Source organism: Acartia tonsa, chromosome 2, assembly GCF_053477335.1.
Source record: "Acartia tonsa isolate MP-2025a chromosome 2, ASM5347733v1, whole genome shotgun sequence".
NCBI classification, from domain to species: domain Eukaryota; kingdom Metazoa; phylum Arthropoda; class Copepoda; order Calanoida; family Acartiidae; genus Acartia; species Acartia tonsa.
The window spans coordinates 33950227-33976976 of record NC_137261.1 but is presented as its reverse complement, the minus strand read 5'-3'; the positions used below and the strand labels follow the sequence as shown (position 1 = coordinate 33976976).

At 32.4% G+C, this 26750-nt stretch overlaps 1 protein-coding gene and 1 long non-coding RNA gene across 12 annotated transcripts in view; one reads left to right on the top strand and one right to left on the bottom strand.

Annotated features, from left to right (window-relative positions):
• Window positions 1-26750, bottom strand: part of FANCI (Fanconi anemia complementation group I) — a 66338-nt gene that overhangs the window by 24376 nt on the left and 15212 nt on the right. For all 11 annotated transcript variants that reach the window (XM_080151658.1, XM_080151661.1, XM_080151660.1 and 8 more), the window contains exons 6-19: window positions 26414-26541; window positions 25968-26014; window positions 25696-25743; window positions 22716-22780; window positions 21634-21865; window positions 21019-21192; window positions 20861-20936; window positions 12133-12302; window positions 12002-12053; window positions 7058-7207; window positions 6762-6877; window positions 2247-2368; window positions 1803-1881; window positions 1336-1503 (exon numbers count right to left, since the gene is read on the bottom strand). In XM_080151658.1, coding sequence (XP_080007784.1) covers window positions 1336-1503; window positions 1803-1881; window positions 2247-2368; window positions 6762-6877; window positions 7058-7207; window positions 12002-12053; window positions 12133-12302; window positions 20861-20936; window positions 21019-21192; window positions 21634-21865; window positions 22716-22780; window positions 25696-25743; window positions 25968-26014; window positions 26414-26541 — 1627 coding nt within the window. The remainder of the gene's footprint in view (window positions 1-1335; window positions 1504-1802; window positions 1882-2246; window positions 2369-6761; window positions 6878-7057; window positions 7208-12001; window positions 12054-12132; window positions 12303-20860; window positions 20937-21018; window positions 21193-21633; window positions 21866-22715; window positions 22781-25695; window positions 25744-25967; window positions 26015-26413; window positions 26542-26750) is intronic.
• On the top strand, window positions 19393-20849 carry LOC145312443 (uncharacterized). The gene is made up of 4 exons (XR_013877040.1): window positions 19393-19534; window positions 19686-19767; window positions 19939-20165; window positions 20408-20849. It is a non-coding gene; the product is annotated as an uncharacterized LOC145312443 (long non-coding RNA).

The window sequence follows — 26750 nt, the reverse complement described above, 5'->3', positions numbered from 1 at the left end:
GGTAATCCCAATAACGTATACTAATTATGATTTGTTACGCTTGTTTGACCGTTTGACCTTTGGTTAAAATATAGCCAAGAATTTTTGCAAAGATTATACTTTTTCTTCTAATTCGATTATTGAGGTAAATTTTTAATAAATTTTTATGTTTTCTTTGGGCTTGATCTATAGTTCAATTCGAGCTTTTTAAGGACCAGGCTTAAAAAGTAATAAAATATGTTTTTTCTTATATTATTTTTTTCGGAAAAAAATCGAAAGTTCTCGTCTTTAAAAAAAAATAATTTTTAACATAGAAGGAATAGTCCGAACCTTATGAAAATTTTTGTGAATAATCCCTATAACCTATACTAATTATGATTACTTAAGTTTGACTGGGCGTTTGGCCGTTTTTCATCGATTTTTTAGATTGAATATGATTACCCAGAATTGACCCCCTACCGGGTAGTTTTCGGTAATTTCTTTGAGTCCAATTTCGACCAATTTCTAAAAGTCCTAGGATAACGTCCTTTTAGGAACTGATAGTCCTTTCCGTAAGCTTTCTAAAGGTCTTGGTTTCATTTGAAAATATTAATATTAACCCCATTTTTTTCAACAAAAAAAAACCGAAAAAAAACCCGAAAAATCCCTCCCCCCCCCCCTTACCCTAAACAAGAATAGTTTTTATGAAAACTGATGAAAATTATTAAAAAACTTTTTTGGCTCACTGCCTTTTATCCCCTCTAAATTTTTAGCGAGCCTCACTGATTTTAGTGAGGTAGAGAGCTGAGCCAAAAAGTTTTTTTCAAGAATTCACCTCGGATGTCCTTTTAAAATGAAAAGAAATGATTACTGTCCTTTCGTGATATACATACATAAAAACCTTAAACACATACAAATTATATTGACCTCTAAAATTACCTCAAAATTAATGAAAACCAACCAAAAAGAATCGAATAATTCTTCTTTCTATTATAGCCAGATTAAGAGCAACTTACTTAGACGGAGAAACGAAAGGACGGACATACAAAAGCTCTTCTTTACATTCCTGTTTGGTTCCATTCTTGGCACATGTCCTATGCTATTGTAATTGGTATTAGCATACAGTTAATTGTTGGATATCTAGTTTGGCCAAAATATTTTGCAAAGTCTTTTTGAGCAGCTATTGTGAAATGTATTTAGTTGATTTGTTTCAGTTTTTTTTTACAGTTTCTAAACATTCAGCTCCATATAAAACAGATTTCACATTACTGTTGTATAGTCTGATTTTTGTTTGCAGAGCAAGACGAAAAATAAGAGAGAAGGAAATACAATAGTGGTATCAATACAAAAGTAACAAGGCATGAAATTAAATTTTACCTTTTCAATGATTGTTTTTCTAAGGTCCAGATTAATTCTTGTATCGTCAGAGCCAATGGAACCAAATAATTCAACAACATGACCATTCATTAATTCAAGACATCCTTCACAAATATCTGGATTCTTGTAAACAACCTCACTTATACCCTCGTAGAAAATCATCTTCACCTAAAGTATGTTTTAATATCTAAATAAAGTACAAAATCTAAAACAACTATGTAAAAATTACCTAATTCTAAAAAATACGTTAAATTTTGGTAGTTGCTTTTTATGGATTATCTTTCAAAATAGGGAAGAAGCATCCCCAAATAAATTTTTTATCGATACCTAATACTGAATTACGTTACATAATTTCTTCCTTATTTCTCTAGGAAGCTCATAAAAAATATTCACAAATATGAATATCTAATGATAAATCCCTTTTATTACAAAACTAATGGACACTAATTGTACTATTTAACAAATACCTTTGGTTGTAGGCTAAAGCATCTCTTTAAAACTCCTAGGAGCTCAGCACAAAGCGATTCATTAGTTACTCCTTTTCCCCTAAATAATTAAAAATATTTTGTACAATATATTATTTTTGCCTTTGTAAAATTCAGTTGCGGAAAAAATATTAAATTGGTGGCTAGATAAACAACAATATTTTTCATGACGAGAAAGAAATGAAATTTTTTTTAATTGGTGGAAGAAGTGAACACTAGATTTTTTCAAACATTTTTAATAAAAATGCGCCTAAGCTGGAGGAACTAGATTAAAATAAAAAGGTGAATGGTAACAAACAATTGTCCTTAGTAAATTTGCTGATTTAATTTTCTTTGCCTAAGCTGAAAAAACCTAGTAGACAATTTTTAGTATAATAATAAACATCCAATTAAAGAAAAGATTTCTAGTAAGAATATTATATGTACCTGTGAATGTCAACCGAAAGCTGAGATAAGCTTCCACTAGACTGGGATAAACTTTGACTTGTAGCCATGCCGTTAGAAATCTTGAATGATTTCAGCATAATGAACACTCCACTAACTCCAACCTGGTAATGAACAAAAAGTATACTAATTTGGCTCAATACCAGCTGAGTATCCACAAATTCCCCAATAGTAGCTGAGTATCCACGCATATTTCCCAAGAGTAGTTGAATGTCCACACTTTTTCCCTATGGTAGTTGAAATGAATATCATTATCCATAATAGTTTCCTATTGATATTTTCAATATATCCTTTCATAATGCTGATTCCCATGACAATAAAGTACATTAATGCAAGCAATTCACACCTATCATTTAACCTTAATACAGATTTAGGAACCAAATATTGAAAATCCATAAAAGCGAAGCTCTGAAATGAAAAGACAAACTAACATTAACAGGATAATAATGCATAAGTCTATATAAAATTATTGTAGTTATAGTAAATTTGTTGCAAAACTGCCTAAGTACATGCTACTGTTTAAGGACATACTGACATTATAAGGACTTGATTATTGAGATGTTCCGCTTATAACATTGTACCTTGATGTAAAAAAACAGTATACCATAAATTAGATATCCTCAAGCGTAGTTGGGCATACAATAATCAATTTGATTTGTTGGTAATTACGTTCTTTATAATGTGCTTTACAGAAATCATAACGCCAAATTTGAAATCGACAGACGCACAGACCCTCATTATAAAAAGCTTCGCTTTTAAAATGATCAATCTACAGGGCTAATAATCCAATATTTTCGTGGACCAAAAATCCCCGAAGCCACGATTTTATAACTATATACATATATAATTGATATAATTTCCTAGAAATGTAGAAAAACTTTGCTTTCATTTATTACATTATATGAAAAAAAATTGTTAAAAAGCAACATGTTTAAAATTGACCTACGGACTTTCTATTATTGCTACGCTTGCTAAATCTTACCTTTTATATTAAAACTGTTTTCCTCTCTATGGTAGTTGAATATTCACACATTTTCCTAATGGTAGCTGAGTATCCAAAAATGACCCCATTAGTAGCTGAATATCCACGTGGATACTCAGCTGGTATTGAGCCACTAATTTTTTTTACAACACACTACTTATGGACAAGGGATTGCATTGAAGTCTGTCAAACAATTTAGAGGAGAAATGGGTAGTTGCACGAGGTGCATTTAGACTTGAATTTAGTGGTTTTTTCTGGTGCCTAACTGATTGTTGTTTATTGTAATACAAAATTATACATTAGGATGGGTCGATTTTGGACATTTTTATCTGAGACCAAGGGACATTGTGCATTTCATTACCCTAGGGTAGGTAACTTCATTTCACTTTTCAATAAAATCTAAAATGAAGCCGTTTTTGAGAAAATTAGATTTGAAAATTTCAAGTTCAATATTCATCACCTAGGAGTTAACTCATAATCATGACAAGAAAAGCAAGTATTATTTATTTAAAATTTTGGACAAGTTTGCTTTTATAAAGTTCTTCATAAAACCACTCCTAAAGTGAGTTGATTCGTGGCCATTTTTATCAGTTGCTTTGCTAAGGTCATGGAAATTCAGTCTTAAATAAATCATATATAGAGAGGTTTTATGAAAGACTTCATTAAAGCAAACTTGTTCAAAATTTTAAATAAGTAATCTTTGCTTTTCTTGTCATGATTCTGCGGTAACTCCTAGCGGGTGAAAATTGAACTAAAAACTTTCAAATCTAATTTTCTCAAAAACGGCTGCATTTTAGATTAGACAAAAGTTCACGATTCTACTCCTCAATGCTTTCCTGGGAGCACCATAAAGCCAAAGTTCTGATTCAATAATTTTTTTACTCCCATTTACAAATAGCTATACAATTGTATGTCTGGTCGTCGGCGGTGCTAGATCGATTCCTTGATTTTCAATTTTTTTGTTGTTGTGATTTTTTCAACTCCTTTTTAAGATACAGAGCTAAACTTTATAGGGAATAAGGGGGGGGGGGGGGGAGTTCTGACACTTTTGCGTAAACAGTGATTATAGGCTTTGTCTTTGGAGTGAGAGGATAGGTTATTTAACAAAAAAGTTTCCTTTAGGGATGTAGTTTTCCTATTTTAAAAAAAATTTGAATTCGGCCTCCAGGTTCCGGTACTCCAGGCCTCCAGGTGGATTCTGGACAGGTAAAAAAAAATTTCAAGTTAGAACAAAACTTATTTAACAAAAGTTGCTACTTTGTGGTTAGTAAGAACAAATTTGAAGAATATTTTGAAATTTGGGCTCCAGGTTCAGGTACTTCAGGATCAGTAATATTTGACATAAAATCACTTCACATAAATTCATTTCACATAAAACATTTGACATAAAGTATCATTTCACATAAACTCATTTGACATAAAGGTACATTTGACATAAAAACGTTTCACATAAACTCATTTGGCATAAAGGTACATTTGGCATAAAGATACATTTCATATAAAGGTATACTTGACATAAGATACATTTGACATAAAGGTACATTTCACATAAAGGTACACTTGACATAAAGGTACATTTCACATAAAGGTACCCCGAGCATGGCAACCGGTGAACAGAATCTCAGTTCTGCACCACAAGCCTCGCACGACTGAAGTTCCCATGTCTATACAGTCATATTTATATGAAAATATTTTTAGAAGATTTTTGAATTTTTTTTGAAGATTTTCTTTTAATAATAAATAAAAATTTCTAAAATCTTTTTAAAAAAATGGAAAATCTTCAAAAAAAAATTCAAAAATCTTCTAAAAATATTTTCATATAAATATGACTGTATAGACATGGGAACTTCAGTCGTGCGAGGCTTGTGGTGCAGAACTGAGATTCTGTTCACCGGTTGCCATGCTCGGGGAAAAAAATGACTACCTCAGGTACACTTTGAAATGTATCTTTATGTGAAACGTTTTATGCTAAGTGTACCTTTATGTCAAATGTACCTTTATGCCAAGTGTACCTTTATGTCAAACGTACCTTTATGTCAAATGTACCTTTATATCATATGTACCTTTATGTCAAATGTATCTTTATGTGAAACGTTTTTATGTGAAGTGTACCTTTATGGCAAATGTTTTTATGTCAAATGTACCTTTATGTGAAGTGATTTTATGTCAAATGTTTTATGTGAAATGAATTTATGTTAAATGATATTATGTCAAATATTACTGATCCGGTACTTCAGGCCTCCAGGTGGATACTGGACAGGTAAAAATTGAAAAATTTTACTTTAAAAGTTAGAACAAAACTTATTTAACAAAAGTGGCTTCTTTATAAATAGTATTAACTAATTTGAAGTAAATTTTGAAATCTGGCTCCAGGTTCAGGTACTTCAAGCCTTCAGGTGGATCCGGGACAGGTAAAAATTGAAACATTTTTACTTTAAAAGTTAGAACAAAACTTATTTAACAAAAGTGGCTTCTTTATGGATAATAGGAACTAATTTGAAGAAAATTTTGAAATCGGGCTCCAGGTCCAGGTACTGCAGGCCTCCAGGTGGATTCTGGACAGGTAATAACTGAAAATTTTTTTCTATTAAAGTTAGAACAAAACTTATTTCACAAAAATTGCTTCTTTATGGATGGTAGGAACTAATTTGAAGAAAATTTTGAAATCAGGCTCCAGGTTCAGGTACTGCAGGCCTCCAGGTGGATCCTGGACAGGTAAAAACTGAAAATTTTTCCTGTTAAAGTTAGAACAAAACTTGTTTTACAAAAGTTGATACTTTATGGATGGTACTAATAAATTTGAAGAATATTTTGAAATTAAGCTCAGGTATTGCAGGCCTCTAGGTGGATCCTGGACAGGTAAAAACTGAAAATTTTTCTATTAAAGTTAGAACAAAACTTATTTCACAAAAATTGCTACTTTGGGTTTGGTTAACTAATTTAAAAAACAAGTTTGTTTAAATTGACATGAGCCGTGCATTTCCTTCAGACTTCCTTTTATGACTGACCTGTTACAATCAAATTTTTTTTAAAATAGGAAAACTACATCCCAAAAGGAAACTTTTTTGTTAAATAACCTATCCTCTCACTCCAAAGACAAAGCTGATAATCACTGTTTACGAAAAAGTGTCAGAACTTCCCCCCTCCCCCTTAATTTTATATTCTACATATTTCCCCTAAGTTTTATTATTCTATTAATTGGGGTGCTAGATCGATTCATAGATTTTTAGGTTTTTATGATTTCTCTATTCCTATTCAGGATTGACGGCTGAAATTATCAGGGATTGAATATGCTTATATTCTACATATCATTAAGATTTGTCTATTAATTGAGGTGCTAGATCGATTCCTAGTTTTTTAAGTTTTCATGATCATAAGGTTGCGTGATTTTAATGGTTTGTTGATATCCCTATTTTACCTAGATTAATGTTTATTGTATGTGTCATATAGTAATTTTTTCCCGATATAATTCGCTTCGCTACTTCTGAATGTTGTCATCCTTGTAAATTTCTAACCTTTCTAGTGTCAATGTTCTTAGAGAACAAAGCTTTTCTTAACACAACAATCAGAGGATTTCTCAAACTTCTGTTTAATTTAAGAAGTGGTACCAACGCATTAAAAGATGCACGTCCTTAAAAAAATAATAAAAATGTCATGTTAATATATTATAGACACCTACATTTCCTACAGAGTGAGTAAGTGGTGGTATAATACAAAGAAACTACTAGAGAATAAGGAAGCAAACTTTAGATTTTAGCCTCTAAATTATTCTGACCCCCCCCCGCCCTATAATAAATCCTAATGAATATACCTGCTGTATAAGTAAGCCTGTGAAAATTGTTGATGAAGTTAACAATGAGGGTTCCATTATCATCCTCCATTAGAAAAGTTGTAGCTTGTTTAACAATAACTCTGAGTGCCGAGGTGTATTGGCTGCTTAATCCGTTTACTATAATGCGGTCTGAAAATATTTAAGATTAGGTATATTTTTAGTAGCAAAGCTACTCTATAGTTCACTATGTCTGTCCGTCCGTAACGCTATGGGGGAAACGTGATTTTCTCGGTTCCTATTCAAGATAAAGAGCTGAAATTTTCAGGGATTAATCAATTTTACATTCTACAAATTTTCACTAAGTTTTATTCAAGCGAAAATTTTTAATGAAGATTCCCATTATATATGCCCATCTAATATATACATAGTTTTGTCCGTCTGTCTGTTATTTGGGGTGCCAGATTGGTTCCTATAATTTTACGTTTTCGTAATTTTCTCAACTCCTTTTCAAGATAAAGGGCTGAAATTTTCAGGGATTAATCAATTTTACATTTTACATATTTTCACTAAGTTTTATTAAGATTTGTCCATAAATTTGGGTGCTAGATAGATTCCTAGATTTTTCTGATTTTAAAGGTTGCGTGATTTGAAAGTTTTCGTGATTTCCCTATTTGATAAAGTTTAATGTTTATTGTAAAACACTGCTCTAAATTAAAAATTTTCCCGATATCCCTTCATCATTTTGAGCTTCGCTACTTATCGATGTTGTCATCCTTGTTATGATGTAGCCAATTTTTTTTCTAGTGTCAATGGGGTCATTTTGAGAAAAGTATCTTTATTCCAAGAGTTTCCACAATATTAATTGGCTGCAAGATCACAATATTGACATAATTAAACTGTTTTTAACCTATTTTTAAAAGGTATATCAAAAATATGCTCTGACACCTGTAGAATCATACTGCAAAGCCAAAAATGAGAACAATTGCCCACATCGATTTTTATTAGGATTTTAAAGTTTATTTTTTACTATGGATTAAATAAAGGAGGATGTGCATAAGTCCCATTTGGGCAGGGGGGGGGGGAATACTCGAGAACCCTTAGAGCTAGAGGGAGCTAATTTTGGATTTAAGCGTCTATGGGGCCAAAGTTACTTTTAAAATTATCGTCGACCCCCCACCCCTAGATATACCACACTTTTCTGGGATCTTGCCAGATCAAGTATCAACTGTGGGGAATATCAAAGAATGACTCCATGCAAAATATGAGCCTGATCCGGCCAAAACCGGCCGTGATTTTTATAAAAACCGGTTTTTTCCGGTTTTTAGGGGGTATCTGTAAATCGATTCAGCTGGAGCAAAACCGGTTGGAGGTACAAAAAATTTTACTTCACATGAAATTTAGCCTACAAAAATGTACTTCATCATCAACTTGATTGGACAACTCTTTCCCCTCCTAAATGTCCATTAAAACCTTGGAAACGGCAAAAATCGCCAAAAATCACGCCTTCGGCGGCGAATAACGGCTAAACGGTCAGCCGGAGGCGAATCAAACATCAGTAAAGAAATGCTCGCCTCAAAAAGTTGTTCAACATCAAAGAGATGCTTGAAGTCTCTAAAACGACTCCTTCCCCTCCTTTAAGGGGAAAAACTGAAAAAACGTGATTTTCAAAAGTATGCACACTTCGTGGGTGTGGGGGGCACTGAACCCGTCACCCCAGGGTCACCAAATATAAAGTCTAGGCGGCCCACAATGCTGAATTTTTACCAAGTGAAAGTCTTGTGTCATTATCTCTTATGAGAAAAAAGTTATTAATTAATTAAAATTTCAAATTGTGATTTTTTGATGGATTTCTTTGATGAAATGACAGGCCCTCAAACCCTCACCTTGTGCCATTTTTCTGTGTAAAGATTATTATTATAATCTTTTGCGTAAGTCTGATTTTTTTCCTAGACCCCACAAATAACCAGACTTAGGTTAATTTTCAAATTCTCGTTTATGAAAGTATATCTTAAATACAGTATGCTACTCTCTTAGTTTTAGAGATAATTGGATGAAATCTTTTTGATTGTGTCACTAATTACCCCAAGTTTTGGTATCTTTAAAAAAAACGGCGGCGGGACCGCCGCTCCCGCCGTCCGCCGCCGTTTTCCGCCGCCACAAATTTTTTTTTTTTTAATGCATTTCTCGCCGAATTGGGCAATTTTCATTCATTTGAGACCATGTTATTTTTTTCAAAACGGAAAACGGCGGGAGTGGGGAGACTTTCAAATTCTCGTTTATAAAGGTATATCTTAAATACAGTATGGTACTCCCTTAGTTTTAGAGATAATTAGATGAAATCTTTTTGATTGTGTCACTAATAACCTCAAGTTTTGGTATCTTTAAAAAAAAAAAAAATTATTGCATTACTTGCCGAATTGGGCAATTTGGAATCATTTGAGACCATGTTATTTTTTTCAAAAAATTTTCCCCTTACAAGCAACCCTGTGGGGAGACTTCCGCCGCCGTTTTCCGTTTTGAAAAAAATAACATGGTCTCAAATGATTCCAAATTGCCCAATTCGGCGAGAAATGCAATAAAAAATTTTTTTTTGGTGGCGGCGGAAAACGGCGGCGGACGGCGGTCCCGCCGCCGTTTTTTTTAAAGATACCAAAACTTGGGGTAATTAGTGACACAATCAAAAAGATTTTATCCAATTATCTCTAAAACTAAGAGAGTAGCATACTGTATTTAAGATATACCTAAGTCCCCCCCGCAGGGTTGCTTGTTAGGGGAAAATTTTTTGAAAAAAATAACATGGTCTCAAATGATTCCAAATTGCCTAATTCAGCGAGAAATGCAATAAAATAAAAAAATTTGGTGGCGGCGGAAAACGGCGGCGGGCGGCGGGAGCGGCGGTTCCGCCGCCGTTTTTTTTTAAAGATACCAATAGTTGGGGTAATTAGTGACCCAGCCCAAAAGATTTCATCCAATTATCTCTAAAACTAAGGGAGTAGCACCCAAAATAAAATTGCTGGTATGTCGTGTGACGAGTCACCACATTCCCCCCCCCCCCTTATACTATAGGGTGTTTCTCAGAAACAACTTGAGGTCAACGATAATTCTAAAATCAAATATAGGCGTACAAAAGTTTTATCCTAAGGTTTGCTCCATTTATCTCAAGTCGTTTCTGAGAAACACCCTATAGTATAAGGGGGGGGGGGGGGGGAAATGTGGTGACTCGTCACACGACATACCAGCAATTCTATTTTGGGTGCTACTCCCTTAGTTTTAGAGATAATTTGATGATATCTTTTGGGCTGGATCACTAATTACCCCAACTATTGGTATCTTTAAAAAAAACGGCGGCGGGACCGCCACTCTCGCCGCCGTTTTCCGCCGCCACCAAAAAAATTTTTTTTATTATATTTCTCGCTGAATTAGGCAATTTGGAATCATTTGAGTTCATGTTATTTTTTTCAAAAATTTTTCCCCTTACAAGCAACCATGGTGGCGGCGAAAAACGGCGGCGGACGGCGGGAGCGGCGGTCCCGCCGCCGTTTTTTTTTTAAAGATACCAAAACTTGGGGTAATTTGTGACACAATCAAAAAGATTTCATCCAATTATCTCTAAAACTAAGAGAGTAGCATACTGTATTTAAGATATACCTTCATAAACGCAGGGTTGCTTGAAAGGCAAAAAATTTTTGAAAAAAATAACATGGTCTCAAATGTTTCTAAATTGCCTAATTCGGCGAGAAATGCAATAAAAAAATTTTTTTTGGTGGCGGCAGAAAACGGCGGCGGGAGCGGCGGTCCCGCCGCCGTTTTATTTTAAAGATACCAATAGTTGGGGTAATTATTGACCCAGCCAAAAAGATTTCATCCAATTATCTCTAAAACTAAGGGAGTAGCACCCAAAATAAAATTGCTGGTATGTCGTGTGACGAGTCACCACATTTCCCCCCCCCCCCTTTACCCGCCCCCCCCCTCTCAATTAGGGGTTTTGGGGTGGGTGGGTGGTCAAGAATAATTCTAAAATCATATATAGGCCTACAAAACTTGTATCCTAAGGTTTGCTCCATTTATCTCAAGTCGTTTATGAGAAACACCCTATAGTATAATCCACCCCCCCCCCCCCCTAAATTAGGGGTTTGGAGGTGGGTGGGTGGTCAACGATAATTCTAAAATCTAATATAGGCCTACAAAACTTGTATTCTAAGGTTTGCTCCATTTATCTCAAGTCGTTTATGAGAAACACCCTATAGTATAATCCACCCGCCCCCCCCCCCCCCCTCCCCTAAATTAGGGGTTTGGAGGTGGGTGGGTGGTCAACGATAATTCTAAAATCTAATATATTTTTGGGGGGGTGGGGGGTCGACGATAATTTTAAAAGTAACTTTGGCCCCATAGAAGCTTAAATCCAAAATTAGCTCCCTCTAGCTCTAAGGGTTCTCAAGTAAGTTCTTTGTGAAAACACTCTTTCGGAAAATATAAAGAATTGAAATGAAAGAAGATTTCTTATTGGTTTAAATTCAGCATTATGTTTTTTTTATTTTATGATGTCAGATTTTTCAATTAAATTAATTGTTTTAGAAAAAAAATTATTTAAAATTACACAAAGTAAAAACAGACCTTTTGCTCTGGTAAAAATGACCAGAGCAACAGTAATAATTAATTTTTAAATCCCCCAAAAAAAGTTTATTGGGGACTTAATTCAAATTTGGGCTCTGCAGTTTGATTCTACAGGTGTCCTAGTATATTTTTGACCCCCCATTCAAAAATAGGTTAAAAACAGTTTAAAGAGTAAACTTCATATTTTTGCTTTAAAAGCAAAATTCTGTATAAATAATAATATTTGTTTTTCTTGACATTTATGTGCGGAATCTTGGGTTAAAATAAATTTAAATTTTCCATACTGCGTATCACTCAACTTTATCTTGATCTATTTAAAGAAAAGACGTGTCATGTATACGTGTGGTATTACTGTTGTTAATATCTCACCTTGTAGCTGAGGGATTATAATTTGGGCTGAGCTTGAATGCTTCTTTATTACCTAAAGAACAACATATCTAAAAACCAAGAAATTATCTTTAAAAAAAAAAAAATTTTAAAGGTTGAAAAATTAGGTCTACCTTAGCTAGAATATTTGAAGCTAAAGAATGAATATTTCTTGTCTTTGTATTCATCTTTCCAAGAGGTGGTTGTACATCAAGTAAAATAAAGCTTAGATTCACCAAGCCTTGGCCTATCAGGTCCCAACCTCCAAATCTAACACTCTGAGATATCACCAGACAAAATAAATCTAAATTGATGTCATTACTTATTAGTTGGGAAATAATTATCAAAAACAACTCTCTATCACTAGTAAATTCTAAGACAGTCCATCAGTCTTATGAAATGATATGAAATTTCTCTGCTGCAAGATAGGCGGCTGAATTTATAGGAAACATTTTTGGGATCATATGAAGAAAATGAAGTCATTCCTAAAAAGGACAGAAATTCCCTTCCTTGGGTATAGGAAGGCTATTTACTTTCCTTTTTCTTACAAATTCTCTGTAAGGAAGGTGATTTCTGTCCACTATCTTACAAATTCTCACTAAAGGAAGGTGACCTCTGTCCACCATCTTACAAATTCTTCCTAATTCTTAGAAATTCTTCCTTTTCCTCACTATTACAACTATGCTTAATAAATCTACCTTATTTACCCAAATTCTTACTTATTCTCAGAAATTCTACCTTAATTAGACAAATTCTCCCTTATTCTAAGAAGACCTACCTTATTCAAGGAAATTCTTCCTTATTCTAAGAAAATCTACCTTATTCCCTCAAATTCTTCCTTATTCTAAGAAATACTTCCTAATTCTATGAAAATCTACCTTATTCTAAGACATTCTTCCTTATTCTAAGAAAATCTTCCTTATTCTAATAAGATCTACCTTATTCTAAGAAATACTTCCTAATTCTATGATAATCTACCTTATTCTAACAAATTCTCCCTTATTCTAAGAAGACCTACCTTATTCTAGGAAATTCTTTCTTATTCTAAGAAAATCTACCTTATTCCTTCAAATTCTTCCTTATTCTAAGAAATACTTCCTAATTCTATGAGAATCTACCTTATTCTAAGACATTCTTCCTTATTCTAAGAAAATCTACCTTATTCTAAGACATTCTTCCTTATTCTAAGAAAATCTACCTTATTCTAAGACATTCTTCCTTATTCTAAGAAATTCTTCCTTATTCTAATAAGATCTACCTTATTCTAAGAAATACTTCCTAATTCTATGAAAATCTACTTTATTCTAAGACATTCTTCCTTATTCTAAGAAAATCTACCTTATTCTAAGACATTCTTCCTTATTCTAAGAAATTCTACCTTATTCTAAGACATTCTTCCTTATTCTAAGAAATTCTTTCTTATTCTAATAAGATCTACCTTATTCTAAGAAATACTTCCTAATTCTATGAAAATCTACCTTATTATAAGACATTCTTCCTTATTCTAAGAAAATCTACCTTATTCTAAGACATTCTTCCTTATTCTAAGAAAATCTAGCTTATTCTAAGAACTTCTTCCTTTTCCTTACTAATTCTCTCTTATTTTCAGATAACCTAGCTTTTTCTAAGAACTTCTTCCTTAATTCCCCTAATTCTTCCTTTTTCTCAGATAATTTTCCTAATTTATATTGGGATATCATAACTGAAATAGAGGTATAGAGAATATATAAATTCTGCCTTTTCCCCTTCCTTATTCTCTCAAAATCTTGGTTTTTCTCACATATATTTCCTTATGTTTATTGGGATATCAGAACAAGATGTGTAGGATAAGTTTGAGTTGTATCTTTTGACCTGAAATGTTTGTTTGTACTTTAGAGGTGGAATGTTTATAAAGTACATTTTAATAGGAACCCCAGTCAGAAGTATGAAATTATCTTAAGAAATAATAGAAAATTCAGTATTTTTTTTGGTTGTATCTTTTGACATTTAGTGTTTATGTTTTTATTCATAAAATTATTAATAATATTAACATAATTTTGCAGAGAAATAAACCTAATAATAACAGGATAACAGAAAAAGACAAGTAGTCTTTACAATCTTTCTCTAGCCAACACATAAAATATTAGACCAAGACCAAAAAAGTAATAATTTCAAAACAAATTAAAATATTTTGTATATTTTACTGATAATTTTCTTCAATAACTATATGTAATTATCAATCCTTTTATAAAAGTAACAGGATGTTTGTCTGAGCTCCCAAGAAAAATTGCCTAAAGAAAAAAATTTCCCCCCTAACCATCAGAAAAAAATCTTTTCCTTTTCAAAAATAAAATCCCAGGCTTAGAGTCAGACATTTTTATTTGATTAATTACCCAAAGTGTCCATAGAAGCCTCTAGTGGCGTAGCTGCTAGTCTCAACCAATGTAATGTTTTTTTTCTTCACATTCCTATTTATGTGGTACAAACTCTATAGAAAGTTGGCAACTTATTCTTTTCGTCGGTAAACTCAGACAGCTGATAATTATGAAATCAATTCAAGGGCAATTAGAGTGGGTCAATTTTCAATTTTTTTTTTAAATTTTGAATTCACCACAATGGATTTATTATTACTTAGATCTTACACGAAACATTTCATGTTCTTTAATAGAGTGAACTCTCTTGCGGGCAAAAATAACAATCTTCCCCACCCAATTCTTTACCCTATTCCCTCCCCTCCTAATGGAAAAATGGTACACCAAATAAAATCGAAGGGAAATTGCAACCTAAACTAACTAAAAATTTTCTCCTGTGATAATATCCACGTGAATAAATATAGAATTAATTGGAAGTTGAACCATAATTTTGTATCCTCTTAAAATATCATTGTTGTAGATGGTTAAAACATTATCTATCCCCTCTCCCCTTTACCCTATCTCTTTTCCTTCTTTATGGTGAATAAACTGACCAATAAACAGGTTAGCAACTTAATTTGGCGACAACTTTTCTATGTAACTCTATGTCAATAAGATAGGGTACTTATAGCTTTAAAAATCGAACCATCCTTATAAATATTGACCCAACTCGACCCAATTTGTTGCTTTTAAAGACCAATACTAAAATCTAAATACAAAAAGTTTTGACATTAAGAAATATTTTATTTTTTGGTATTAAGTAATATGAATATTAAGAAAATTCATAATCCTTTATATCTTTTGAACATATATTTATAATTATAAAAATATCCGAAAATCAACAATTCTTTAGCTCTGATGTTGGTCATCACTCATCCCCTCACTAACCCATATGTTCTATTATTCATTCCGCAAATATACTATTAACAGGGATCTAAAGGGATAAGACAATTGCCGATAAGTTGATGTAAATCCTCAATGATTAAACATAAAATTATCCCTTCTGTAAGTTATAATTGGTGGTTAAATCGTTTACTATTAACAGGGATCCAAGGAATAATACAATTGCTGATAAGTTGATGTAAATCCTCACTGATTAAACATAAAATTATCCCTTTTGTAAGTTATAATTAGTGGTTGAATTGAATCGATAATGGACAGTACAAACCAATAAAATTTAATAAAAGTTTTAAGTCACTGAATAAGAAAACGTTATTATAAAACTTTGGGGACCAGTGCAGTGTAATAAACAGCTCAATATTCACTCCCTCCCTGGATTATTCCACAGTACACTAAGTTTTATTTTAACAATTTCTTATTTATGGGCTCAACAACTTTAGAGACTTTTTATTTAATTAATTAAGTAAATTGATTTATCATCCATTGTCCTATCCCTCTTAATTCCTGATTATAGGTTGATTTCTCTGTTTCGGCATGGGACAAGGACAACATATCAAAGACAATTTATAAATATAGAATATGTAATATAAAAGTTTTTTTAAAATAATTAGATACCGCTGAACCGATATGGTTAACTTTTACACTGTAGCTTCTCATAGATCCTGAGAAGGTTTATAGCTATTTTGAGAAGGGTACCACCACCCACCTTGAAAAATATTACTCCTTTACAAAAAATTTTAATTTAAAATAAAAAAAAACAGAAATGAAAAATGTGGGGATGAGTATGATCCCCCCCCCCCACCAAAACAAAAAAAATTAACCCCCTTCCCTTAATTTTTTTCACTTTTTCATTTTAAACTACTATAGAAAATGGAGATATTAAATTCAATTCCCACCACCTAAAGAGCCCCTAAAAGTGTCTCTAGGAGCGTAGCCGCTAGTTTGAAATAAAACACTAACAATATAATTAATTATCCATTAAAATTCTTAAAATTCTAAATATACATAGTCTATGGTCTTATTTTAAATGTATGTCTGTCGGTTTGTGTTCGTTCATGAAAAATACACGCCCTCCCTTACCATGTAGGCGGCCGTGCTGTGTCAAATTCTTGTCCAGGCTAGCCAAGCTGACGGACGTTTTTTTTTCTAATTTCTAAAAGCTACCTTTTTTATAAGAATATTTTTTTAATATTATATATAGAAGCAGTATGGTTCTTCATTACTGTTTAGCTTCTTATAAGACAAAGGAAGGTTTATAGCTATTTTGGGGGAGAGTACTAACACATTCTAAAGAGATATCTCCCCTAGGAAAAATCTCCCCCCCCCAAAAAAAAAAAAAAAATTAGAAACCCACCAAAATTAAAGAGGTCTCTAGGGGCTAGTTTGTCATTAAATTAAAAACATTCTTATTTTTCACTCTTAAAAAAAGCTAGCTTTTTTATTTGGAAGAAAAAATCTGATCTACATAAAATTATTGCAACACAGCACTTTTCTCATCTCCTGGTAGAATATGAAGAAAATAGTAAGGTTTTTCTGTCTGAAGCTTAAGATCCCAGGAATGGTTGGTCTAATTAGCAAGAAATAGCTAAATTATCTGAGACAAAGGAAGGATATGTGATGAGAAGGAAGACTTTGAGGGAATAAGGTAGATTTTCTTAGAATAAGGAAGAATGTCTTATAATAAGGTAGATTTTCATAGAATTAGGAAGTATTTCTTAGAATAAGGTAGATCTTATTAGAATAAGGAAGAATTTCTTAGAATAAGGTAGGCTATCTGAGAATAAGGAAGAACTAGAAGGTATTGGGTTAATTTTCTTATAATTAGGAAGATTAAGTGAGATTTAGGAAGAGATTTTCTTAGAATAAGGAAGAATGTCTTAGAATAAGGTAGATTTTCTTAGAATAAGGAAGAATGTCTTAGAACAAGGTAGATTTTCTTAGAATAAGGAAGAATGTCTTAGAATAAGGAAGAATGTCTTAGAATAAGATAGATTTTCATAGAATTAGGAAGAATGTCTTAGAATAAGGTAGATTTTCTTAGAAAAAGGAAGAATGTCTTATAATATGGTAGATTTTCATAGAATTAGGAAGTATTTCTTAGAATAAGGTAGATCTTATTAGAATAACTAAGAATTTCTTAGAATAAGGAAGAATGTCTTAGAATAAGGTAGATTTTCTTAGAATAAGGAAGAATGTCTTATAATAAGGTAGATTTGTATAGAATTAGGAAGAATTTCTTAGAATAAGGAAGAATGTCTTAGAATAAGGTAGATTGTCATAGAATTAGGAAGTATTTCTTAGAATAAGGTAGATCTTATTAGAATAAGGAAGAATTTCTTAGAATAAGGTAGGCTATCTGAGAATAAGGAAGAACTTAGAGGTATTGGGTTAATTTTCTTAGAATTAGGAAGATAAAGTGAGATTTAGGAAGGTGATTTCTATCCTCTTTTTCAGATATGTGAGAAAAAGGAGAGTGATTTTTGTCCATATTTGAGATATCTGAGAAAAAGGAAGATGATTTCTGTCCTTTTTGGAAGGGAATTTCTGTCCTTTTTAGGAATGACTTCATTTCCTTCATATGATCCCATTTTTGTGATACACTATTGAAAGAAAGCTGAGCTGGATCTTTAAATCATTTTAGTGGTGAGCCGGATCAGGGTGCACCAGAGGTCCAGAGGTAGGCCGAAGGTGCACCACAGCCACTGCTAAAAAATAATGATCGTTAAAATATTTTTGGCACCGTGTTGCCAGATCACTGGGGACATTCAATAAAATATCCGCGCCGGTACAACTTTAAAACTTATATAAAATATCGTACTGACACGGCTAAAGTTATAAAGTTATATATTGTTTTATAATAAAACAATATAGGTAGGTATAATTTATTTTAAAAATAATTATGAAAATATTTTCACAGTAGTTTTGCAATAAAATATTAAAACCCTAATTGAAAAAAATATTAATTAATGAAATACGGCTCACCCTGATCCAGCGTGGTGGCTACACTAAACAAGTGTAGCTGGTGCGCCAGAGATGTACAGAAAGTACATACATCTAGAGTAGCAAAATAGAATTTCACCCTAATCTTCTGAATTTTCTAGATCATCATTGGCAATAGAGTCCCCATTGTCAAGAGGATCCTCCAGATAATTATTTCCACCAAAGATCAAGAAGATTTAGTTATCAATTTATTATTTAAACTTGTTTAGCTTGAGTAAGGATTTATGTAAATAGGATGCCAAAATTAATGATTCTTATGTAAATGTAAAAGTCTAAATGATTCTTTTCTTGATTTTGCTTTTGCTGCATTTAATTCCCTTTAATTTAACTTAAAATAAGCAGTTATAGGCAGGAAAGATTATTGATGAATAGACCTTATTAAGGGGGGGGGAAGTTCTGACACATTTGCGTAAACCTGGTGTATAGGCTTTATCTTTGGACTGAGAAGATAGGTTATTGGGGATAAAATCATTCTTATATGATGAATTTCCCCCAGATTTAAGATTTTTTGGATAGGCCTCCAGGTTCCGGAGCTCCAGGCCTCCAGGTGGTCTCTGTACAGGTAAAAATTAAAAATAAGATTTTTTTTTTGAATACTTAGAGGTTAACTTATAAAACAAAATATGCTTATTTTTTATTGTTATTCACATATTTGAAGAAAAAACATACATATTTTGTCTCATAAGCTGACATCTAACTCTTAAAAAAAAATTTTTTTTTTTCATTTTTACCTGTACAGAGACCACCTGGAGGCCTGGAGCTCCGGAACCTGGAGGCCTATCCAAAAAATCTTAAATCTGGGGGAAATTCATCATATAAGAATGATTTTATCCCTAATAACCTATCCTCTCAGTCCAAAGATAAAGCCTATACACCAGGTTTATGCAAATGTGTCAGAACTTCCCCCCCCCTTGTTAATTTTATTTCCAGATATCCTAAGTGTTTAATTTAAAATGAATGTCTGAAACAATCTGAAAGAAACCAAAGATTTAAAAAGGTAGAATTTTGACTCTTTTTTACAATTTGCTCAGTAACCAAGAGAGGTGGAGCTGAGGCATTGTTGATGTTGATCCTGATCTTGTCTTGTTAAGGACTATTGCTGCTGATGGTGACAGAGATGATCTGGAAGAGTTCAGAGAGGAGGATCTAGCAATACTAGAGTTGGTCAACTGTGGATAAATGTCTGGCACTCAAATCCCCAACACCCTACCAAACAAGGGTTGAGCTTGAGTTGGGAAGCTTGCAGGTGTGTAAAGTTTAATTTAATGCTGTCTGATGTTTAAAGCAATCAAATTCATGCAAGCAAAATTGATCTCCTTAAAATTGAATCTGGCACTGAATAGTTTAAATTGTCTGATGATTATGTATCCATTTAATCCTAATCTGATGATCTTTAGGAGTGGCTTGGAGTGGAGCCAGCCCAGTAGAGAGGGAACCCTGCAAGAAGTGGCCTACAAGCAAAACTGCCACTTGAAAAAGGTACATACATTTAAGAGTCAAATTTAATAAGCCTTGAAACTAGCAATATCATCAATTAAGTCTTTTAAGTCATCTTTAATAGTGTTGGACAAAAGAATCTTAAGTCAAGTCTTTAAATAACTGTTGATTCATTATCATCTTCTTCCAGCTCCTCAAGTATTTCTATTTTAGAGCTGCAGCTGCTGACAATCCCAAGCTGACAAGGAGCACCAATTGACAAAGGAGTACTAGAGGATTAAACAAGAGTTGATTGCTGATGATCTGATCAAGATGATAATAAAGTTGATGATGATAAGCAAGATAATGATGAAAGTAATGATGAAGAAGCTATGAGTGATGAAGTTATTGATGTTGACAGCCAAGAAATGTTGAAGTAAAAGATGCTTGAGAAAGACTATGTAAGTTTAATTATTATTGTAAACAAATTTTAGTTTAATTTCTTTCCTTTATAATTCAAATTCAATCAATTTCTTTTACAAAAGCAAATGAAGTTTAATTTTCTGTCACTAAAAAATATTCAATTCAAAATCATTCCAAAAGTTTTGTTTTTATCAATTTTAAACATTTTAAATTTTTAAATCAAATGAATATACTAATTGTAAAGGATATCTGGATTAGTCTAATGGTCTATTCTTTTTAGGTTTACCGCACCATTGATGTAAGAAACTATTGAATAAGAATAAGAAACTGTGTGTAAAAGTTCAAATATTTGCAGAAGTCAACACAGAATGGCTAGAAACAAACTTTAAAATTCTACCTGTGGGCAGTCAAGCTGATATACTATGCAGGTCAGAACAAGAGGTGCGCCACTAGGTGGGCCGGATCGCCTATGCCATTTTGATTTAAAGATTGATATAAGGTGCGCCAATCTGGACCACCTCTGGCGCACCCCGATCCAGCTCACCACTAAAATGATTTAAAGATCCAGCTCAGCTCTGAATTTTTTTTGGTGATGATTAAGCTCACCAATGAGCAAATACGCTATGTTTATTGTATAACTCAAGAAAATCAGTTTCCTTTCTTTGCAAAAAATCGGATCGGTATTTAGCTACTCTATAACTTGTAGTTAACAGCAAAATAAAACTTCTATTACCTGTAATGTTTGGTATTTGTGGAGTATTTTCCCTAAACCAAGCACAAGAATCCCTACTCTCGCAAATGCTAAATGCCTAAATATTAAACAATTAAAATAAAGTATAAATTAACCGAAGTTTTTTGATAGATTTTCTGTATATTACACAGTATTTTTACCTTTGATATAATAGCTTTCAGACTTTCAATGATACTGGCACTTTGTTGATTAACAGATGTCAGAGCCAGACAGATAAGAAGTCCGAAAGGATTAAGAACAGTCGGAGGGTAGCTAACAGAAGCCCTGGCTATTTTCAGAATTTCTTTCGAGATGGGGTATCCAATCTTAGCAGCCTACAAAATTATTATTTTAGTAATTAAGTTTTTTTTATGTAAAAGATAAAAATGCTTGAAAGCAAAACAGATGCATAGTCAGCCATACAGCTACACAAAAAACTGTATTGTACATATGAGATAAATGTAACTAACTTTAATTGTCTCATTGATAGCAGATTTGGCAAACAAAGCATTGCAGTAGGAAAAAGGGAATGTGATTCTGACAAACAAGTGAAAATTTCCCCTATCTTCCCTTTTTCTCTCCCCCTTCTTATCCACTTCCCTTTCATTTACCCCAAAAAACAAGTTTTACTCCAACTTTACTCCAAAAAAATATTTAATTTTCGGCAATTTCAAATGGAATTAATTGACTGAATAGCAGCCCCTGCATTACAGAACTCGCTTTACGTTTTTCAATATATGGGATTTCAAAATGGAAAATTAGGATGAATTTTCAACCTGAGCAATATAATAAACAATGATAGCTTCCGTTTGCTGAACTTCTTCTGAACTATGATCAGACTGTATCAGGTCAGAAGACTCCATACCATCTCCTTGTCTGTCGGCGAAGTCAAGCTTTGAGATGAAATATTGTGTGATACAGTTGATAAGTTTAGCCGAGCAGGTTGAATCATTACTGATTAGCTTCAACAGTTGGTGAAATAATGGGGCTAAGTCATTTACGGCACTCCTAAATTGAAAATATTTAATAAAAAATAAAGCAATGAGGCAAGTAGTTAATATAAATTTAAGGGGGGGGGGGGTTAATGCAACCATCTCGTAATCAGTGAGCAAATGGCATTTAGAATTTGAATTTCGATCTGAACTTTTGCATGAGTAATCCTTGGTAGGTATCTTTTCCCTAAATCGAACAAAAAGTTGGAAAAGTAACGGCTGGCGGCTCAGCCGTTTAGCCGTTTTTTGCCTATTTTCAGGGTAAATTCATCATCAATTACGTAGGAATCAACTTTTTAAAACATATTTTTGGTTTATTTTATGTTAAATGATAGCAATAACCATTTTTAAAACTTCTAGTACCAACAGCTACCGTCTAGAACCGTTTGATAGCTTTTTGAAGTGGAAAAGAGTATTATGTGGAGATAGGTTTTGTGACTAATTTGCAACATAGATATCCAAAAAATGCCAAAACGGCTAAGCCGCCAGCCGTTAGCCGTTACTTTTCCAACTTTTTGTTCGATTTAGGGAAATAGACCTACCAAGGATTACTCATGCAAAATTTCAGATGGAAATTCGAATTCTAAGTGCCATTTGCTCACTGATTACGAGATGGTTGCATTAAACCCCCCCCCCCCCCCCTTATTAAGTAACATAATGTCTCTCTGCCTGTGTGCATCTCGCTATTCATACAATTTCTTATTTACAATGAGACGTCTTATATGTTTCTGGAAATAATTTTTAAAAGAATTTCTCAGAAAGCTTTCTACTCATTAAGGCTACTCCTCTGAGGTTAAAAAGTGTAGGGAGGAATCAATCGGCCTTATAATTGAGTTACAAATAAAACAAAATATAATAAGAATTACCTATTCAAAACAGTTAACAGTTTGTTGAAAACCTCTTCTAATTCAGAACTTGTTAGCTTTGCATCCTTAATAGTAAAATTTAAAATAATGAAAAACGAATTTGAAATACTAAAAACTAGATTACTTGACATCTCAGGGGTGGGAGGCCTAGGGGAGAGAGGGGGGGGAGTTTGTAATGGACAAATATTTATTGTGACTCTTTAGAAGACCTTGGCACAGTTGAGAGCTCATCACTGAAACCATGAAGTAACAATTTTAAGATAAGGCATGATTAAAATGGGCGAAGATTCAAGATAAGGGGCGAAGCTAGTTGAGAGACTGATTAACATGGAGAAAGATATAAGAGGAGAACTTGTGAAAGTGTAAGACAGAAACATCCCAAAATACAGTCTACAGAATGTCAAATATATACATTTTATTTTTTAAATCTATAACTTCTCTTTATTAGATCCTCTATGAAAAATTGTCTTGATAAAGGCTCGTAAAATAAGAGTTTGGCAAATGAACTTTTTATGTAATTGTAAATAGGATATATTGATAAAAATGCACTTAAAATCAAAAGAAAAAAGCAAAGCAAATTAAATTCTTTTTATTTTCAGAAAGTAAAGTAAGTGAATCTATCTATAAGTAATATTTAATTATATGGGTGGCCATAATTGGTAAATAAATTTATATGATTAATTTTGTAATCATCTTAAGGTAAATTTAGTTATCGAAACGAGTATCTCATGCTATACTAAATTAAAATTACAGTGTAATCGAAACGCGTATCAAATGCTACACTAAAGTCAAAATACAGTTCATGGAAACGAGTATCAAATGCTATGCTAAAGTCAAACCTACAAAAACCAAGTAAATGCACACTATAGCAAATATGAACATGATATATAATGTCGAATGCTTTATTTTAGTCAAACCTACATTAAATACCATATCATATGAAGTTTATCAAATGTTATTCCTAAGTCAAACCTACATTTAAGTGAAACCATTGGAATATTGAGCTTAAATTTACTTAACCTTAAATCATAAACCCAACCACTAGATGTAGCTTTATATAATGCTATTTCTATTTAGGTGGTTGTTTAATCAGTAGCTGAAATCCTGTATGGACTAAAAGACCCCTAAAGCCGGAAAGACCCCTAAATCCAGTAAGACCCAAGCTGACATTTAAGCCTAACAACGGAAAACAAGCTCTGTTTAAGCGGACAACAAGATAAAGTGTCCCCTGCCTGTAAAGGGGCAGCTTAACACACTATAAAAAAGGTATAGAATATTAAACTCTTTTTTATTACTAAGGCCTATATTTGTTTCAAAGATTAAATTAAATATTCAACAATGATATTTAGAATCTACCTACAATAAAGAAGTTTAACTTGAATGACTCTTACAATTGTTTTCTTTGTAGGAGATACAACAAGATCAGCTAAATTGAAACCTAATGAGAACAAGAACAAGATTACCAAAAAAGGATCATTAACAACAGAGATGGTAAAAAAAACAGGTTTTTGTAAAAAAAGAACAACAATTTTTTTTTTTGGTTTAACCGGTTTTTTGGTTTAAACCGGTTTTTTGTTTTTTTAAATAATATCCAAACTATAGTATTCTAATTTAGTATAAAGTTAATTATCTGTATATTTTATATATCTGTATGTCTCTATTTCACTGTGTCTACTGTTGTATGCTATTAGATGTAATTGTAAAGTACAAGATTTAAACTATTAAAATAATTTTATATCAGGTATTTAGGTTTTTGACACTTATTAACTGTATTATTTACATTATAAAAAGATATAACTGGAAAGATAGGCCTTTGTATAAATAATTTTTAAAACCATCCCAACTTGTTTTTTTTTTGGTTTTCTTAAACTTGTTTTTTTTTGGTTTAAACCAAGTGTTTTTTTTTTTAAGCCAACCCTGATTAAGAAGGAACCTTCACCAACCCAAACAACGCCACTTGGGGATATTGAGCTGTACTATTCAAACCTGGAATCAAACTTCAATCTGATAGAGCCATGTAAGTAAATTTTTGCTCATATTCCTAAGTAGACAATTGCAACAGACAATAGTGAATTCTTTGTTGATCAAAATAAAGTGAATCATCTCAAATCATATAATTAAATTAAACACTTGCTTTTACCATTGTATTTAAGTTTAATTTCTTTTTATTATTTTATCTTTCTTTTATAAGTGCAATTTGGTCACCCTCAAGTAAAATGTACATAACCTACAACTAATATTATCTTTTTTATTGTAGGTTATTTGTAACCGGATTACCGCGTGTATAAAACTGCTCTCATATTTCCTACAAACATAAAAAGCTTATAAAAATAAAATGATCAGCCCACAGTAAAGGATAAAATTAACAAGATCACAAAAGCCAAGGTGAGCCGTCTGCTACAGAGTTTTGCCACTTTTTCTTTCTCCGGGTATATTAGGCTAGGTATTAAAGACAGACTATAGGTTATATTTCACGTATATAAAAATTTTTTTATTGGTCTCCAGGTTCAGGCGATGCAGGCCTTACGGTGGACTCGGGAAAATTAAAAAAAAATTAGTTTGATGAGTTAGTGGTCAACTTATAAAACAAAATATGCATCTTTTTGGATGTCATTGACATATCTGAAGAAACATTTTTAAATCGGCCTCGACACTCCCCCCCCCCCCCCACACCACCTATAAAGAGTTGAAGTAAGAGGAGGAAAGAGGGAGGGGGGGTTACCATCATTGTTCAAATTATGTGCATGTAATGAGATAATTATATGTAAGCAGTACAACAAGCTATCAAGTGTATTTACTACTAAAAAAAATGTTTTTGACTTTTCTTATTCGAACAAAAAATTTTGCTTTCAAATGATAAAATGAGAAATATTAATTCGTGTCTTAGCAACCGTGGTTTTCTTTTAAAAAAAACATATTAATTATACGTGTAAATTGGAATTTAACCCCCTCTATTTCATAGAATAAATGTATATTATACCTGAAACATTTGGGCCATTGCAATACCTAATCTTGGTCCCCATCGAGTCTGAACATTAAAACACAATTATTCCTTTCAGATATAGAAACCAAGACTTTCATGTTTGAAATGCAATACAAATATGACTAGAAAGCATTAGAAAAGGAGTTTAAATGTGTATTTTTATAGCCTTGCATAAAAAAAACACCCCATTTGTCAATTTAAATGATTTATATTCTTATAAAAAAAAAATAGTTTTGAACACAATGGAGCATTTGCTTTCTTCAAATTACCTCACACAAAGAAGAAATTATCTTCTTTCTGAAGTCCTGTCCAGTAACTTAAATACAAAATTTTTATTAGTAAAACAAAAAGGTTATTATATGCGGCGGGGAATACGGAAATTAAAAACATTTAAATCCGATTTTGAGTTAAATTTTTCATTATTTTCAATTTTTTTGGGCCAACTTCAAAGTTCAATAAAGGCTTTTTAAGGTTAAGAATTTTTTCGAGAAAAATCGAAAAGTCTCGTCTTTTGAAAAAAATAATTTTGACATAGTGGGAGTAGTTCAATCCCTATGAATTTTTTCCCTATAACCTATTCTAATTAGGATTTTTTATGGTTGGAAAAAAGTTACCAGTATAGCCCAAAATATTTTCTATTAATGTACTCTTAGACTAGAAATCAATATTAACATAATACACAAAAAAATTAGAATGATGCGTAAAAATCACTTACTTTCAATGTGGTGATCCTTGGGGGTAATAAAATCTAGTTCCTTGATTTCTTCCAGTAAAGTTGCAAAAATATTTATCCAGTACAAATCCATTTCTACATCATCCTTCTGATGCAAGTCCTCCACATTTCTGAAACATTTATCATTCAAATTCAGTTACAGGGATATGTTTACTGAATAGGGTAAAAAAATTCTGGTTTTCATTTGAAACCAATTAATATCCGGTGGATTAGAACCGGTTCTCATCCATACGAAAAAAAAACTATGTCTAGCATCGTATTATATCCAGTTTTCTACGAATATTAAAATGTACAATCATAAGGTTAAAACTAGTTTTTT